This window comes from Saccopteryx leptura, chromosome 3 (genome assembly GCF_036850995.1).
Source record: "Saccopteryx leptura isolate mSacLep1 chromosome 3, mSacLep1_pri_phased_curated, whole genome shotgun sequence".
In the NCBI taxonomy this organism is placed as follows: Eukaryota; Metazoa; Chordata; class Mammalia; order Chiroptera; family Emballonuridae; genus Saccopteryx; species Saccopteryx leptura.
The window spans coordinates 16,723,209-16,740,116 of record NC_089505.1 but is presented as its reverse complement, the minus strand read 5'-3'; the positions used below and the strand labels follow the sequence as shown (position 1 = coordinate 16,740,116).

At 40.6% G+C, this 16,908-nt stretch overlaps 1 protein-coding gene across 3 annotated transcripts in view; it reads left to right on the top strand.

Annotated features, from left to right (window-relative positions):
• The window catches only part of PCMT1 (protein-L-isoaspartate (D-aspartate) O-methyltransferase), a 45,691-nt gene that overhangs the window by 15,537 nt on the left and 13,246 nt on the right, over positions 1 to 16,908 (top strand). For all 3 annotated transcript variants that reach the window (XM_066373014.1, XM_066373013.1, XM_066373015.1), the window contains exons 4-6: positions 7,651 to 7,755; positions 9,499 to 9,619; positions 13,745 to 13,830. In XM_066373014.1, the coding sequence (XP_066229111.1) occupies positions 7,651 to 7,755; positions 9,499 to 9,619; positions 13,745 to 13,830 (312 nt within the window). The remainder of the gene's footprint in view (positions 1 to 7,650; positions 7,756 to 9,498; positions 9,620 to 13,744; positions 13,831 to 16,908) is intronic.

Below are 16,908 nucleotides of genomic sequence, written 5' to 3'. Positions count from 1 at the left end.
TTTGCAACTTTCTAAATAAACTTTTTCTTATAATTTGGAAAAAAAAATCCTGACATATTTTGCAACATAAAAATTTAGGATTTCTGAAAAAATATGTGATAGACAAATTTAAAAGAAGAAAAACTGAGGAAAATGTTTGTGATACATAAGACAGCATAGGTAAAATTCCCATATATTCGTATATATGTGTACAGGTATATCCTACAAATTGATAAATAAAAGACTACTAGTAAGCCCAAAGGAAAATAGGCAAAGTATAAGAATAATAGTTCATAAAAAAAGAAATATAAATGACTTTGGCATTTAAACAAATGAAAAGATGTCATCTTCACTTATGATTAATAAATTGCCAAATTAGCACTACTGTTAAATAACATTTTTCAACCACTGGATAGGTAATCAGAAATTAAAAAGTTTGATACCTTGTTATAGAGGGATCACTTAGTAAGTTATATAAATGTCTAACCACTATGCTGTATGCCCAAAATTAATAAAATATTGAAATCAACTATAATTGAAAAATTAAAACATTTTTAAGTTTGGGGGAAACTGACAGTCACATACTTTTTTTGGTGAGAGAGTACATTGATAGTGTTGTTTGAAGCAATTTGGCAATATCTATAAAATGGGAAATATACATTAGACTTTCCGGCTTTATTTCAAGATATTTATCCCATAGTATATTTATACAAGTGCAAAATGATTCAAAGACAATCATTGGCATATTATTTATAATAACAAAAAAGTTATAGTAATCACTAATTGTTTACGAATAGTGGATGTTAACAAATCATAGTGTATATATATATATCTATCTGTACAGTGAAATACTGTGAAACTTCTGAATGAGGAAGCTCTATGAGTATCAATATGGCAAGATCTTCAGGACACATTAAGTATAAAATAACTGCAGAAGTATATTTAGAGTCTTCTTTTATATACAAAATCAACTGTACACAGATATGGACACACGTGTTTTCCTACAGGCGTTAAAGCTAAAAGATACTTATTTCTTCAGTGGCAGGGAATTAGATGATGTATTATGGAGGAGGGGCAGAAGTGGAGGGGGGGCCTGCTTTTTACTCCGTACCTTCTATATGCTGTCAGCATTTTTCCATCTCCTTTTTAAAAACACACCCACAAACAAACATGGGTATGCGTTACCTATTCAAAGAAATTAATGATTTTTTAAAAAGTTATAGTCTTTAAGATTCTTTCAGGCACTTTGAATTACTACTTAAAATGAAAAATTGATGCATTTTTTTAAACAAAAATGAATAGTTTTATTAGGATTTAATTCACATGCTATAATTCACCCATATAAAATATGCAATTCTGTGGTTTTTAGTCTATTCCAGAGTGGTGCAACCATCACCACTGTGTATAGTCATTTCAGAACATTCTCATCCCCTCAGAAAGGAACCCTGAACCCATTAGCAGTCCATCCTCATCCCACATTCTTCCCAAGTCCTGGCAACTACTAATCTGCCCTTTGTTTCTCTGTCTACCCTAGACGTTTCACAGAGATAGAATTATACAACACATAGCCTTCTGTGACTAGCTTTTGATATTCTGCACAATATTTCCAGTGTTAATCTATGTTGAAGCATGCATTACACTTAATTTCTTTTTATTGCTGAATAATATTACATTGTAAGGATAGACCACGTTTTGTTTATTCATTTGTTAGACGATGGACATTTGGGCAGTTCCTACTTTCTATCTCCTATGATTAATGCTACTTTGAATATTAACATACAGGTTTTTGTGTGTGCATATATTTCAGTTTTCTTTGGTATATTTCTAGGAATTGCTGGGTCATGTGGTAATCTGTGTTTACCATTTTTTAAAATTTTTATTTATTTATTTATTTTTACAGAGACAGAGAGAGAGTCAGAGGGATAGACAGGGACAGACAGACAGGAATGGAGATAGATGAGAAGCATCAATCATTAGTTTTTCGTTGCGTATTGCAAATTCTTAGTTGTTCATTGATTGCTTTCTCATATGTGCCTTGACTGTGGGCCTTCAGCAGACTGAATAACCCCTTGCTAGAGCCAGCGACCCTGGGTCCAAGCTGGTGAGCTTTTGCTCAAACCAGATGATCCCATGCTCAAGCTGGCGACCTCGGGGTCTCAAATCTGGGTCCTTCCACACCCCAGTCCAGTGCTCTATCCACTGCGCCACCGCCTGGTCAGGCTGTGTTTACCATTTTGAAGAACTCTTTCCCCAAGTCTGCAGCACCATTTTACCGCCCATCCGACCAGCATTGTATGAGGGTTACAAGTTCTCTGCTTCTTGTCAACACTTGTTATTGTATGTTTTATTTATTTTATTCATCCTGGTAGCTGTGAAGTGGTATTTCATTGTGGTTTGATTTGCATTTCCCTAATGATAATGATGCAGAGCATCTTTTCATGTGCTCGTTGACCATTTGTATAGCTCCTTTGGAGAAATGTCTGCTCAAATCCCTTTCCATTTCTTTTTTTTTTTTTTTTTGTATTTTTCTGAAGTTGGAAACGGGGAGGCAGAGACAGACTCCCGCATGCACCCGACTGGAATCCACCCGGCACGCCCACCAGGGGGCGATGCTCTGCCCATCTGGGGCGTTGCTCTGTCGCAACCAGAGCCATTCCAGCGCCTGAGGCAGAGGCCTGAGAGCCATCCTTAGCACCCTGGCCAACTTTGCGCCTATGGAGCCTTGGCTGCGGGAGGGGAAGAGAGAGACAGAGAGGAAAGAGAGGGGGAGGGGTTGAGAAGCAGATGGGCCCTTCTCCTGTGTGCCCTGGCCGGGAATCGAACCTGGGACTCCTGCACGTCAGGCCAACGTTCTACCACTGAGCCAATCGGCCAGGGCCCCTTTCCATTTCTTAGTTGGATTATTTGCCTGCTAATTGTTGAAATGGACGCATTAAAATTTTTTTTATAGTGATGTAATGTATATAGCTTACAGTTTACCATCTTAACCATTTATTTTATCTTATTTACTTGTCTTTATTGAATTTATTGGGGTGACACTGGTTAACAAAATTATATAGGTTTCAGGTGTACAATTTTATAATACATCATCTGTATGTATTACATTGTGTGTTCTCCACCCCTATCTTAACCATTTTTCAAGTGTACGGTCCAGGGATGTTAAGTACGTTGACATTTCTGTGCAGTCTCTAGAACTCTTCATCTTGAAAAAATAAAATGCTGTACCCATTTCAAAATAACTCCCCATTTCCTGTTTCTCCCAGTCCAGACAGCCATCATTTATTTTTTTGGGGTAGAGATTTTATTTATTGATTTTAAAGAGAGGAGAGAGAGAGAAGTAGGGAGGAGCGAGAAACATCAACTCCTAGTTGCTTTGTGGTTGCTTCTCATATGTGCCTTGACTGGGCAAGCCCAGGGTATTGAACCACTGACCTCAGCATTCCAGGTCGGCGCTTTATCTACTTCGCTACCACAGGCCAGGCATGAATTACATTTTCTGTCTCTATTAATTTGACTACCCTCAGTAGCTCATAAGTGGAATCATAAGTCTTTGTTTTTCATGACTAGTTTGTTTCACGGAGCATAACATCCTCAAGGTTTATTCATGTCATAGCTTGTATCAGAATTTCCTTCCAGACAGGATGAATTCTTAATCACTTACATTTTCTGAGTAACCTATGTTTCTTAATAAAGAAAGCGTGTGTATGTATGTGTGTATATGTAGTCACACAGTACATCTATATGTGTGTAAGCATATACGAATGGTAATTATATGGTGTCCTTTGATGGTTGCTGACCAAGGATTTAGTAGAATAAAACTGTATTATATGGGCAAGCAGTTGTGATCTTGTATCATTTATTGTGTAGATCTTAAAAGTATTAAAAGAGAAACAAAGTGAGGAGCAAAGAGAAATAGCAGATGCATGCTGAAGTATTTAGGAGTGAAGTATCATGATAACTATAGCCTGTTTTTATTTTTATGTTATTAAAAAAAAATCTCCAATTGATTTGCGAGAGAGAAAGGGAGAGAGGAGGGGTGATGGGGGAGAGAGAGAGACAGAGAGAGAAGCATTAATTTGTTTTACTTAGTTGTTCCATGTTTCCTGTACATGCCCTAGCTAGGGGTTGAATCCGTGACCCCTAGCACACTGGGTTGATGCTTTTTTTTTTTTGTATTTTTCCGAAGCCAGAAAGGGGGAGGCAGTCAGACAGACTCCCGCATGCGCCCAACCAAGATCCACCCAGCACGCCCACCAGGGGGCGATGCTCTGTTGCAACCAGAGCCACTCTAGCGCCTGAGGCAGAGGCCAACTTTGCTCCAATGGAGCCTTGGCTGCGGGAGGGGAAGAGAGAGACAGAGAGGAAGGAGAGGGGGAGGGGTGGAGAAGCAGATGGGCGCTTCTCCTGTGTGCTCTGGCCAGGAATCGAACCCAGGACTCCTGCACGCCAGGCCGGCACTCTACCACTGAGCCACCTGCCAGGGTGGATTGATGCTTTATCTACTGAATCACCCAGCCAAAGCCTCTATAACCTGTTTTCAGATGGTTTGGTAAAATAGTATTGGACAATATAAACAGTTGGTGACTCTATCTGAGGAGAAGAGTGTGTTCATTGTATTTCCAGTTTTTCGGTGGGTATGAAAATTTTCATAATTATAAACATAAACTTTAAAAAACAAAAAAAAAGCCCTGGCTGGTTTGCTCAGTGGTAGAGCATTGGCCTGGCATGTGGATGTCCCAGGTTCTATTGCTGGTTAGAGCACACAGGAGAAGCGACCATCTCCTTCTCCACCCCTCCCCCTCCCCCTTCTCTCTCTCTCTCTCTCTATCTCTATCTCGCTCTCTTTCTCTCCCCTTCTCCCCCTCCTGCCTCATGGCTTGATTGGTTTGTAGGGACGTGGTCCCCGGTGCTGAGGATGGTTCCCAGGCCTCTGCCTGCAGTGCTAAAAATAGCTTGGTTGCCAAGCAATAGAGCAACAGACCTAGATGGGCAGAACATCACCCGTAGGGGGCTTATGGGTGGCTCCTAGGCCTGGTGCATGTGGGGTCTGTCTCTCTGCTTCCTTTCCTCTCACATAATAATTATTTAAATTATTTTTAATTATTTATTCATTTTAGAGGGGAGAGAGAGAGAGAGAGAGAGAGAGAAGGGGGGAGGAGCAGGAAGCTTCAACTCCCATATGTGCCTTAACCGGGCAAGCCCAGGGTTTTGAACCAGCAACCTCAGCATTCCAGGTCGAGGCTTTATCCACTGTGCCACCACAGGTCAGGCTCACATAATAATTATAATAAGCTGCCTGACCAGGGGTGGCGCAGTGGATAGAACATCAACCTGGAACGCTGAGGTCCCAGGTTTGAAACCTGGAGGTCTCTGGCTTGAGCATGGGCCCATCTTCCTTGAGCACAGGCTTGCCAACTTGAGCGTGGTATTGCTGTCTTGAGTCCAAAGGTTGCTGGCTTGATCCCAGGGTTGTGGCTTGAGTCCAAAGTGGCTTAAGTAAGGGGTCACTGGCTCAGGTCAAGGTATGTATGAGAAGCAATTAATGAACAACTAAAGTGCTACAACTACCAGTTGATGCTTCTCATCTCTTCCCTTCCTCTCTGTCTGTCCATCTCTCTCCCTCTCTCTCCTTTCTTGTGTGCATGCTAAAAAAATAAAAGAGGACATTCTTTCAATGATCATAGTGCAGTTATCAAAATCAGGAAATTAATATTAGCACAACACTGTTAGCCAACTTACAGACCTTATTTAGATTTTATTAATTGCTCTACTAATACCCTTTTTAGGAAAAGAATATTGCAGATCATGAATTTCATTCGATTGCTATGTCTTTTAGTCTCCTTTAGTCTGGACACGTTCCTCAATCTTTTCTTTTATGGACTTGAAGATGTTTATGAATACAGGCCAATTATTTTAAAGGATGTCTCAGTTCAGGTTTATCTGCTGTGTTCTCACGATTAGATATGGGCTGTGCATTTTTGCCTGGAATATTCCAGAGTGATATATGTTAGCTCGTGTCATGTGCTGTGATGTGTCCTGTCCCCTTGGTGATGTGAACTTGGACCATCAGATTAAGGTGGTGTCAACTAGGTTTCTCTACTGAGAAGTTCCTTTCTGAACCCCACTGTACAGTTGTAGTTTGCCCTTTTATAGTAAGGGTCCTGGGCAAACACTTTGAGATTGTGTAAATATTCAATAAATACACTGTTACTCCTCAAGTGATAATCTCTGGCTATAGCATTCACTTACAATTTTTGCTGGAATCATTTGTTACTGAAATGGTTTGCCAAGTGATTTTCTAAGTTTATCGTTTTTTCTATGTTTATTAGTTGGGAACAATTTCCCCTTAGTCTCTGTTTATGTATCGTTGTATGTACATTATTTATTTATTATCACTGTGGATTCATGGACGTGTATTTTTATCAACCAGGATCTAGTAGCGAATGTTTTATTGCTGCAGAATCATATTCAAAATTTTAGGAGACATGCCAGGTCAGCTTTTGAAATAACGTTATTTAGTTCTGTCCTCATATGTTAGAAAAGCTCTGAAATGTAAGTTTATAAAGAAGCTCCAGTAGACTGGGCTTTATTTCTTGCTTTGGTATAAAGCGTAACCATTATGATTTTATAATTTATATATCCTGTGAACATAAAATTATATGTCCTTTGGCCTGCTCAATTCCACTTGTAGGAATTTATCCTATAGATATACTTTATAAGATGACCAGGTTTTTGGGCCTGTATTCATAAACATCTTCAAGTCCATTATATTATCCTATAGATGTACCTTTTAAGATGATTTTATCTATTTTTTATAGGAGATTGGAACTAACTTAAATATCTCTCATTAGGGATGTTTGTTATTATAATACATACATACAAGGATATATTCCTCAGCCATAAAAAATAAATGAACAGGTTGGTTAAGTATTGATAAGAAAGTTTCTTCAGGATATAATAAAGCAGTGGTCCCCAATTCCCGAGCTGCGGACCAGTACCGGTCCGCAGAGAAAGAATAAATAACTTACATTATTTCCATTTTATTTATATTTAAGTCTGAATGATATTTTATTTTTAAAAAATGACCAGATTCCCTCTGTTACATCTGTCTAAGACTCACTCTTGACGCTGTCTTGGTCACGTGATACATTTATTCGTCCCACCCTAAAGGCTGGTCCGTGAAAATATTTTCTGACAGTAAACCGGTCCGTGGCCCAAAAAAGGTTGGGGACCACTGTAATAAAGGAAAGAATATCTATGCATTTGCTTATATATGTATGGAGTGGATATGTTCGGAAGGAATCACAAGAAACTGGTCATCGTTGCCATTAGGGAGTGACAGTGGTTGGGGAAGGGGCTGGCTGGAAGAGGGGTGGGGTAGACTTTTCTCTGTAAATCCTTTTGTAACTTTTGACTTGGAATGAATTAACTTTTAAAAATTCACACACTGGAGATAAAAATTACTGAAACATTTTAACTAAATGTAAGAATCTAATCAAACTGAGGATTTTCTTATGTATTTCCTGTGTAGATATAAGTACTATACGTTTTCATTGTCTTGGTAGGTGACAAGAGTAACACTGGTGTGAAGTTAGCAACCTTCTTTATATGCCATGGTATATATATTTTATAGTCTTAAAAAAACACATTTGCTTCTGTTTCTCTTGGCAGCATGCATATGCACTAGAACTTCTATATGATCAGCTGCACGAAGGGGCCAAAGCTCTTGATGTAGGATCTGGAAGTGGAATCCTTACTGCATGTTTTGCACGTATGGTAAGACCTTTATTTTTCATTCTGGCCCCAACAACAGTGTAGTTTACGTGTCTTACATATGATTTGGCTCTATGTATATAGATTTTTCAGTAGCTGTTTCTGAAGGTTTTTTTTTTTTTTTTAATTTTACCAAGATAACAGTTGAAATATATATCACTAGGATTTTTTGTTGTTAGAAATGACAGGACATTCGATCTAAACTGGCAGAACTAAAGGGGAATTTGTTTGGTTTATGTAATGGAAACATCTGAAGGTGCATCTGGCTTCTCGTGTGGCTGGATTCGGAAGATCAGATGTTATTATCGACAGTGGGTTTCTCTGTGGCTTTTGGTTTGGCTTTGCTTTCTCCACATGTAGGCTTAAGTTCTCATCTGGCAGAAAAGAGTCGAGTCTGCTATCTAAAGACTCCTGCAGGTTTGTTAGGACTGAGGGTGGACATTCCTCTACATTAAGAAGAGTGCTCTGAGGAAAGGCGTGTGTGTCGTTCTTCAGTGTCTACCAGGGGCTTATTTGGTTAAGTCACGGGAGTGAACGTGTGAGGCCCCACAAGCACCTGGAGGACAGAGAGCTTCATCTGTGCTCAGATAATCACATCGAGATGGTTAGGGACAATCTTGTCTCTGGAGGCCAGGTTGGAAGGTTTGGTTTAGTTAAGTTGGGATTTATGCAGTCATCTTGGACTAGAATCCATTTAACTTGCTATGAAGATATAATCAGCAGACCACTAGCATGCAAGTTCCAGTTTCGTCTTTCTCCTTGACGTATCTTAAGCATCCAGAACAGTGTCTTGTATATAATAAAGATTCAGAGAGTTCTTGTTCAGTACTTTTTGCTTCTTTCGTAAAAATGAAGCCCTCACTAATGTGATGTCAGGGCCTTTTTTCCCAAAGCTTAGAAACAATATTTAGTGAAATATTTTCTATACTTGACATATTTATGGTTTCAGAGGAAATTTTATTTTTAAAAAGTCATTAAATTTCTGAGATATCTTTTTTTAAATGATGGTAATTTAATGTTTTTTATACATACATATAGTACATGCTAGTCAGTGTTCTAAATGCTTTTTCTATATTCTCTTACTTAATCCTCACATCATTTATAAGGTATGTACCTTTCACTCCCCATTTTATACCTAAGGAACCTGATTCATAAAATAACTTGCCAAGGTTATACAGTTATAAGCAAGCAATGAAACTTAGATGTGAACCCAGATAGTCTGACATCAAAGTCGTTATTGTTTTAAAATTTTCTACAATATTTACATTTTTATATATTTTATACTTTACACAAAATGGCAGTAGAATCAGGTGTAGATATCTCTATAAAATTATTTAAATCCTTATAAAATGTTATTATGTAACATTTTTATATTTCAAGTCACACTTCTAGGTTTAAGTTAAGTAAAAACCATTACATTAACTATCATTTAATATTGGCAGTTAAGTCCTCCATCAGGGTCCTTTATTTCTGAAAAATGGTAACATTTCTTTTAGTATTACAAGTTTTTATAATTTATTCTAGCTTTACAATTACTGAAATATAATTATGCATTTGCGGGTTATAGTTGAGAAAGTTATATTTGGTAAATAATTTATAGTAAGCCTAGTGTCATCTAATTGGCAGCTTAAGCTGTTTGTCTTCCTCTCTCAGTGCAGAATATGATTTTACATAAGGAAGCGCTTTAATGACACTTTAGAAAGACATATTTAGACCAGTGAGCTATTGAATTATTTTCCTTTCCAGGTTGGACCTAGTGGAAAAGTCGTAGGAATTGACCACATTAAAGAGCTAGTAGATGACTCAGTAAATAATGTCAGAAAGGATGATCCGCTGCTGTTGTCTTCAGGGAGAGTGCAGCTGGTTGGTGAGTATCAGAACACTTAAAAAATTCATCAGAGTTAATTACAGCATTTTAAACCATTCTCTTTTAAGCACTAGTAAGGAAAACAGTTACTTGAAAGTTTTATGCTAGTTCTACCTTGACCATAGCTGACGTGACTGTTAACTGTTTCAGAAAATGCCCTTGTTGAGGTCGTTCTCCGTTGCTTTTTAAGAATACTAAAGTAGCCTGACCAGGCGGTGGCACAGTGGATAGAGCGTCGGACTGGGAGGCCGAGGACCCAGGTTCGAGACCCCGAAGTCGCCAGCTTGAGCACAGGCTTATCTGGTTTGAGCAAGGCTCACCAGCTTGGACCCAAGGTCGCTGGCTCAAGCAAGGGGTTACTCGGTCTACTGAAGGCCCGCAGTCAAGGCACATATGAGAAAGCAATCAATGAACAACTAAGGTGTCGCAGTGCACAACGAAAAACTAATGATTGATGCTTCTCATCTCTCCGTTTCTGTCTGTCTGTCCCTATATATCCCTCTCTCTGGCTCTCTCTCTCTGTCTCTGTAAAAAAAAAAAAAGAAAGAAAGAATACTAAAGTAACAAGTGTTTACTATAAAAAATAACAGTGCAGAGATGTGTAAGATAAAAAAGAAAGCTCTCCTTTTCCCTTTTAGTTTTTTTTTTTTTTGTATTTTTTCTGAAGCTGGAAACGGGGAGAGACAGTCAGACAGACTCCCGCATGCGCCCAACCAGGATCCACCCGGCATGCCCACCAGGGGCGATGCTCTGCCCACCAGGGGGCGATGCTCTGCCCCTCTGGGGCGTCGCTCTGTCGCGACCAGAGCCACTCTAGCGCCTGGGGCAGAGGCCAAGGAGCCATCCCCAGCACCTGGGCCATCTTTGCTCCAATGGAGCCTCGGCTGCGGGAGGGAAAGAGAGAGACAGAGAGGAAGGAGGGGGGGTGTGGAGAAGCAAATGGGCGCCTCTCCCATGTGCCCTGGCCGGGAATCGAACCCGGGTCCCCTGCACGCCAGGCCGACGCTCTACCGCTGAGCCAACCGGCCAGGGCCCCTTTTAGGTTTTTTAGACATATAAATATATGGGTGACTGAATTGCACACAGTTTTCTTTAACTCATACTATACATGTTGTCCTGTAGTTTGCTTTTCTCCGTTCAGCAGTATAGAATGGACATATTTCCAGAGGAGCACATTTTGTGTTATTGTGAAACATAAAAAACATTAGAAATGCATAAAACATAAATGTGAAGCTTATTAATTATCTGTTTAATCTCCACATTGATCAAAAAATAGCACATTAGCCTTGGCCGTGTGGCTCAGGGAATCGAGTGTCACCCTGTGCGCCGAGGTCGTGGGTTCAGTCCCCGGTCAGGGCACACATGAGTAGCAACCCATGAGTGCACAGCTAAGTGGAACAACCAAGTGTATCAATGAGTTGATGCCTCTCTCTCTCTCCCTCTCTCTTTTTCTCTTTCTTTTCTCTCTTCCCTCTCTTTCCCTCCCTCTCCTTTCCTTTCTCTCAAATCAATGGAAAATTTTTTTAAAAAAAGAAAGAAATGAAACTTTGTCAGTACCTTGGAAGTCCTCAGCTTCCTTTTTTCCTCATCGTACTCCGTCCCTTCTCCCTGTTGGTAGCCAGTGTCATTACTTCTGTGCATTTACTACCTAATTGTACTTCCAAAAGCGATGCTTAATTTACCTTTGAACTTGAGATAAATGTAACCGTGCAGTATGTGATGAATGACTTTTTCACTCGATGTTATAAATTTCACCTGTCTTTTTGCATACAGTTTGTTTTTATTGCTGGACAGCATTCCACATTTGTTCATTTACTGTAAATGGGCATTTTGGCTTGTTTCTAATTTGGAGATACTTACCAGGCTGCTGTGAACATATGTGTACATAGTCCAGATTCATACAAGGTGGGGCAAAGGTAGTTTAACAGCTGTTCATATGAAAAGTAATACAATAATTAATAAATAATAATATAAGAATACACGAACTGTGTTTTTTTTTTTTTTTTTTTTTTTTTTTTTTTTTCATTTTTCTGAAGCTGGAAACAGGGAGTGACAGTCAGACAGACTCCCGCATGCGCCCGACCGGGATCCACCCAGCACGCCCACCAGGGGCGGTGCTCTGCCCCCCAGGGGGCGATGCTCTGCCCATCCTGGGCGTCGCCATATTGCGACCAGAGCCACTCTAGCGCCTGAGGCAGAGGCCACAGAGCCATGCCCAGCGCCCGGGCCATCTTTGCTCCAGTGGAGCCTTGGCTGCGGGAGGGGAAGAGAGAGACAGAGAGGAAAGCGCGGCGGAGGGGTGGAGAAGCAAATGGGCGCTTCTCCTATGTGCCCTGGCTGGGAATCGAACCCGGGTCCTCCGCACGCTAGGCCGACGCTCTACCGCTGAGCCAACCGGCCAGGGCCGAACTGTGTTTTGCATATTCATATAGTTGTAACCGTACATTTGTCCCATCCTGTACATACACTTATTAACCAGCGCTCATTATATAGTCTCACAGGTTTACCGTACTGCAGAGCTGGTTTGTAAAGTGATTGAACCAGTTACATTCCCATCAGCAATGTTTCAGGGTTCCTATTGCTCTACATCTCTACGAATACTTGGTCTTACTAGGTTTTTCTTTTTGCCCACTGAGTGAGTGTATAGCAGTATCTCTGTGGTTTTAATTTTGTGTTTTCTTATTAACCAGTAAGGTTGAATACTTTTTTATTTATTTAATTTTCTTTCTTTCTTTCTTTCTTTCTTTCTTTCTTTCTTTCTTTCTTTCTTTCTTTCTTTCTTTCTTTCTTTATTGTGACAGAGACAGATAGAGGAATGGATAGGGACAGACAGAAAGGGAGAGAGATGAGAAGCATCAATTCTTCGTTGTGGCACCTTAGTTGTTCATTGATTGCTTTCTCATATGTGCCTGACGGGGGTGGGGAGGGCTACAGCAGATCGAATGACCCCTTGCCTCAAGCCAGCAAACTTGGGCTCAAGCTAGTGAGCTGTGTTCAATCAGATGAGCCCGCGTTCAAGCCAGCGACCTCAGGGTTTCAAACCTGGGTCTTCCACGTCCCAGTCTGACACTCTATCCACTGCACCACCAGTCAGGCTGAACACTTTTTTTTTTTTTTTTTTCCTGAAGCTGGAAACAAGGAGAGACAGTCAGACAGACTCCTGCATGCGCCCGACCAGGATCCACCCAGCACGTCCACCAGGGGCGACGCTCTGCCCACCAGGGGGCGATGCTCTGCCCACCAGGGGGCAATGCTCTGCCCCTCCGGGGCGTCGCTCTGCTGCAACCAGAGCCACTCTAGCGCTTGGGGCAGAGGCCAAGGAGCCATCCCCAGCGCCCGGGCCATCTTTGCTCCAATGGAGCCTCGGCTACAGGAGGGGAAGAGAGAGACAGAGAGGAAGGAGGGGGGGGTGGAGAAGCAAATGGGCGCTTCTCCTATGTGCCCTGGCCGGGAATCGAACCCAGGTCCCCCGCATGCCAGGCCGACGCTCTACCGCTGAGCCAACCGGCCAGGGCCACTGAACACTTTTTAAAATATGTTTGGCCATTTGGATTTCCTCTTTTGTGGAATGTCTGTTCAGATATTGGGTTGTTTACATTTTTCTTCAATTTGTAGGACTTATAGAGACTAGTTCATTTTCTCTTTTTTTTATTTAGACAAATTTAACAGTGGCATTGGTCAATCAGAGTACATAGACTTAGAGAAAACATCCATTATCTCTGTGCATATTCTAAACCCCTTCTCCCACTCTGTGGCGAGCCTTTTCATTCTTATATTAGTATTTTTTTGATAAATAGAAATACTTAATTTTAATGTAGCCAAACTTACCAGTTTTTTCCAGCCCTGTCTGTGTCCTGCTTAAGACTACGCTGAAGTCATGGAAATAATTCTTCTATATTATTTTCAGAAGCTTTATTGTTTTAGCTTTTCACATTTAGGTCTTTGATTTTCCTGACATTGATTTTTGTGCATGTATGAAGCGGGGGTCCAAGCTCATATTTTTCCATATGAATATTCAGTTGTCCCAGCATCATTTATTTTAAAAGACTATCCTTTCTGCTGTATAATTTTCACACGAGGTAGTTCTATCTGGACAGGTATTAAAAGCCTGATTTTCCCTTCCAGTGGGGGATGGAAGAATGGGCTATGCGGAAGAGGCCCCATACGACGCCATCCATGTGGGCGCTGCGGCCCCCGTCGTGCCTCAGGCAGTGAGTTGTTCTCGTCTGTGTTTGTGTGCTCTAGTCAACCAAAACGCTCAGAGCTCTAGAGAAATGACTTCTAGATGATGTTCAAGATATCAGACTTTTATGTCGTGTGTTCTCAGTTATGGTTAGTAAGAAATGTTTTCCATACGCAAACAGTTATATAAATGACATAAGATTACTAAACCCCAGCTCATGTCTGTGTTTTGAAGTAGCATTTGATCTAGCAGAGAACTAGTCTGCCAATGGAATTGGGAACATCCCTCTGGAGTTCAGGACGTGGTAATCACTTGGTGTTTTATTAAATACCAGAATATGCCTGGGAAAGACCAGGAAGTACTTGTCATACATTTCACCCTCACAGAGCTTAGATTCTAGAAGAGATGTGTCATACATATAACAGGGAAATTAGTGATGTGATATCAGATCATTAGCATAGGATATATATTGAATGAAAAAGAAAATCTTTCTGTAGGAGTTTAAGGTAGCAAAAGAATTTTGGAGAGTGGTCAAGGGGGCTTCATACAGGAATAGAACTTGAACTGATATTCAGAGCAGGAGACTTTGCATTGCTGCAGTGAGAGGGAAGGATATTCCAGTATTGTATATAATAGTCAAGGACATATTTAAATACAAAATTGATTTTTCATTTTGTAAGACTGGTAAACTATGTCATCCCTTAAAATCCTTGGTTAAGGTCACTAGAATCTTAGATTTCTATTGCCTGTGAGTTTTACAGAGTTCTTGGCCAGTGACACTTTCTCTTCTGCCCAGTCTCATCCACTCCCCAACCTAGGAGGGCTCTTCTGTATGTTTAGATCCGCTATGAGAAGCTGAAAGTTGGGGAGTTGATTCTGATCATTGACTTGCTACTTACTGGCTAAATGAGTTTGGGAAAATCACTTTTTGTGTCTGCCTCTGTTATTTTTTTTAAGACTAAACTAATGGTTTTAACACATTTTAATTGAAGTATTAACATGGTGTAAGAAGGTATACAAGTCATAAAGAACTCAAATAATTTTTATATGAATACATGATCAGTTATCTTTTTTTTTAATCAAAAAAAGATTGGCAGTCTAGTAGAAACAATTAAAATCTGAAATAGAGCTGCGTTTAAATGAAGGGGCTTGGGTCAGGACTTGTTTTCTCCAGTAAGACCCTGAGACGATCCTGAAGGACATTTCTCACTCTAGCTCAGAATTACAGTATTTTAAACATAGAAGCACATGTAAGTATTATAGGGTCTCTTATACATGCCGAAGGGGCCTTCCAGTTTTAAGAAAACAGAGTAAAGATGTTAATGTTCCTCTTGGATGTCACCTCCAAACAACTAGAAACGGAAACACAAACTATGTTCAGCTATCTAGGGATTAGACCTGCAGTCCTGAACTCAGTAGTGTGTGAAGATGGCAAGCAGGTAACAGTTGACTCTGGAGGATGGAGGAGTTAAACCAGAAAGACCTCAGAGGGTACTAGCAGCGCAGAAGCAGTTTGCCCTGCAGACCTCTGGAAGGCTTCGAAATGGGAGGAGGCATCGGGACCTGGAAAATCAGAGATGAGGCCTGGGACTGCAGAGAGGCGCTGTGCCTTGAAATTCTTATAAGAAACAATTAGCCCTAAGTCCTAAGTAAGGAAATTTCCAAGAGCTGAAGGACATGATTCTGTAGTTTCAAAAGATCTATTGAGTGTCTAGTACAATGAATTTAAAAAAAAAATAGAAAAAAAGAATCACAATATCACCATGAAATTTCAGAATATCAAGAACAAAGAGAAGATTTTAAAAGTTTCCAGAAAAACAAAAAGGGTAGTCTGTTAAGGGTTGCTAATCGGAAAGGCATCCGACTATAGAATAGCAGCATTAGAATCAACAGGGCAGGGAAATAAACCGACACAGATCTCTACTGAAAATTCTGTACCCACACATCTTGCCAAGTATGTAGAATGGAGAGTTTTAGACTTGCTAGTCTCAGCTGCTCCTTTTTAAACTATTCTGTGCACTACATCTAGACTGGAGGCTGAACTTGGGATCTGACTGGGTGGCCAGGCTGCCCTGCAGGATTGATTATCAGGGAGGGGACGCAGCGTTTGCTGGGAGAGCCAGTTCCCAGCATTAAAAAGCAGAGCCAGATGAGAGCAGCATGTGATCATTGCTGGCCTCCAGGGTCCCCCTTAGACTTGAACTATTCAACTTGAACAGTTCCTTTCACAAGAAGACCCAATGGCAGCACTGAAAGTACATTTCATGACCAAAATTTATCCTAATGTAGACAAGTTGGAAAGAACATGTTTCCATGTTTTGAAAGATAAGTGGGCCCCAGTACTGCAGATTCTCACCATTGAACCCTCCGTAGCAGATGCTGCATGGAGCAGTGCAAGCCCCAGCCGTAGGAACAGCTAGACGTGGGCGAGGCTGTGTGCCATGAATATTATTTAAGTCAGTCTTGTCATCAGTTGTGCATCACTTCTGTTCTGCCAAGACTTCTTCCGTTTTTGTTTGCATTTAATGGACACGTCTTGGAAACATTACAGGATGGAAGCCCAGACCTCTTCAGCCCTTGGTGCCTACATGCAGTTAGCACATCCATGTCTTGTCCCGCTTCCGTTACAGGCATGCGCAGTGACTAGAAGTACCACCAGGTTGTGCAGTGTGTAGGGGCAGTGGTCCCTCGCTGCCTTTGTTCATTTCCCCAGCGTGGTTTCAGTAGAAAGCACTGGGAACGAAGGGGACGGGCCGGGTAGCTGCAGTGTTTTCCTTTATTATTTTTTTGAAGGGCGAGACAGTTTAATTTTTTGGGCTCCTTTCTCCTTTACGGTCATCTAATTGCACTGGTTTAAAACAGCTAACCAGTTCTTTAGAATATGCTCTCTAGCAAAGTTTAACTTTATTTAGAGGCTGTAGATGGATACACTCGATTGAACCAAAATGGGAACATTAAACAAACATCACAACCCTAATAACATTGTGACTTGACTGTAGGATTCTTCCTTCAAGGAAAAGCTTGTGACCATTTTAAATGGCTTGTCTTAAAACTGTAAATCTTACATTTTAGTAAAATAGTTTTTATTTTAAAAGAATAATAATAA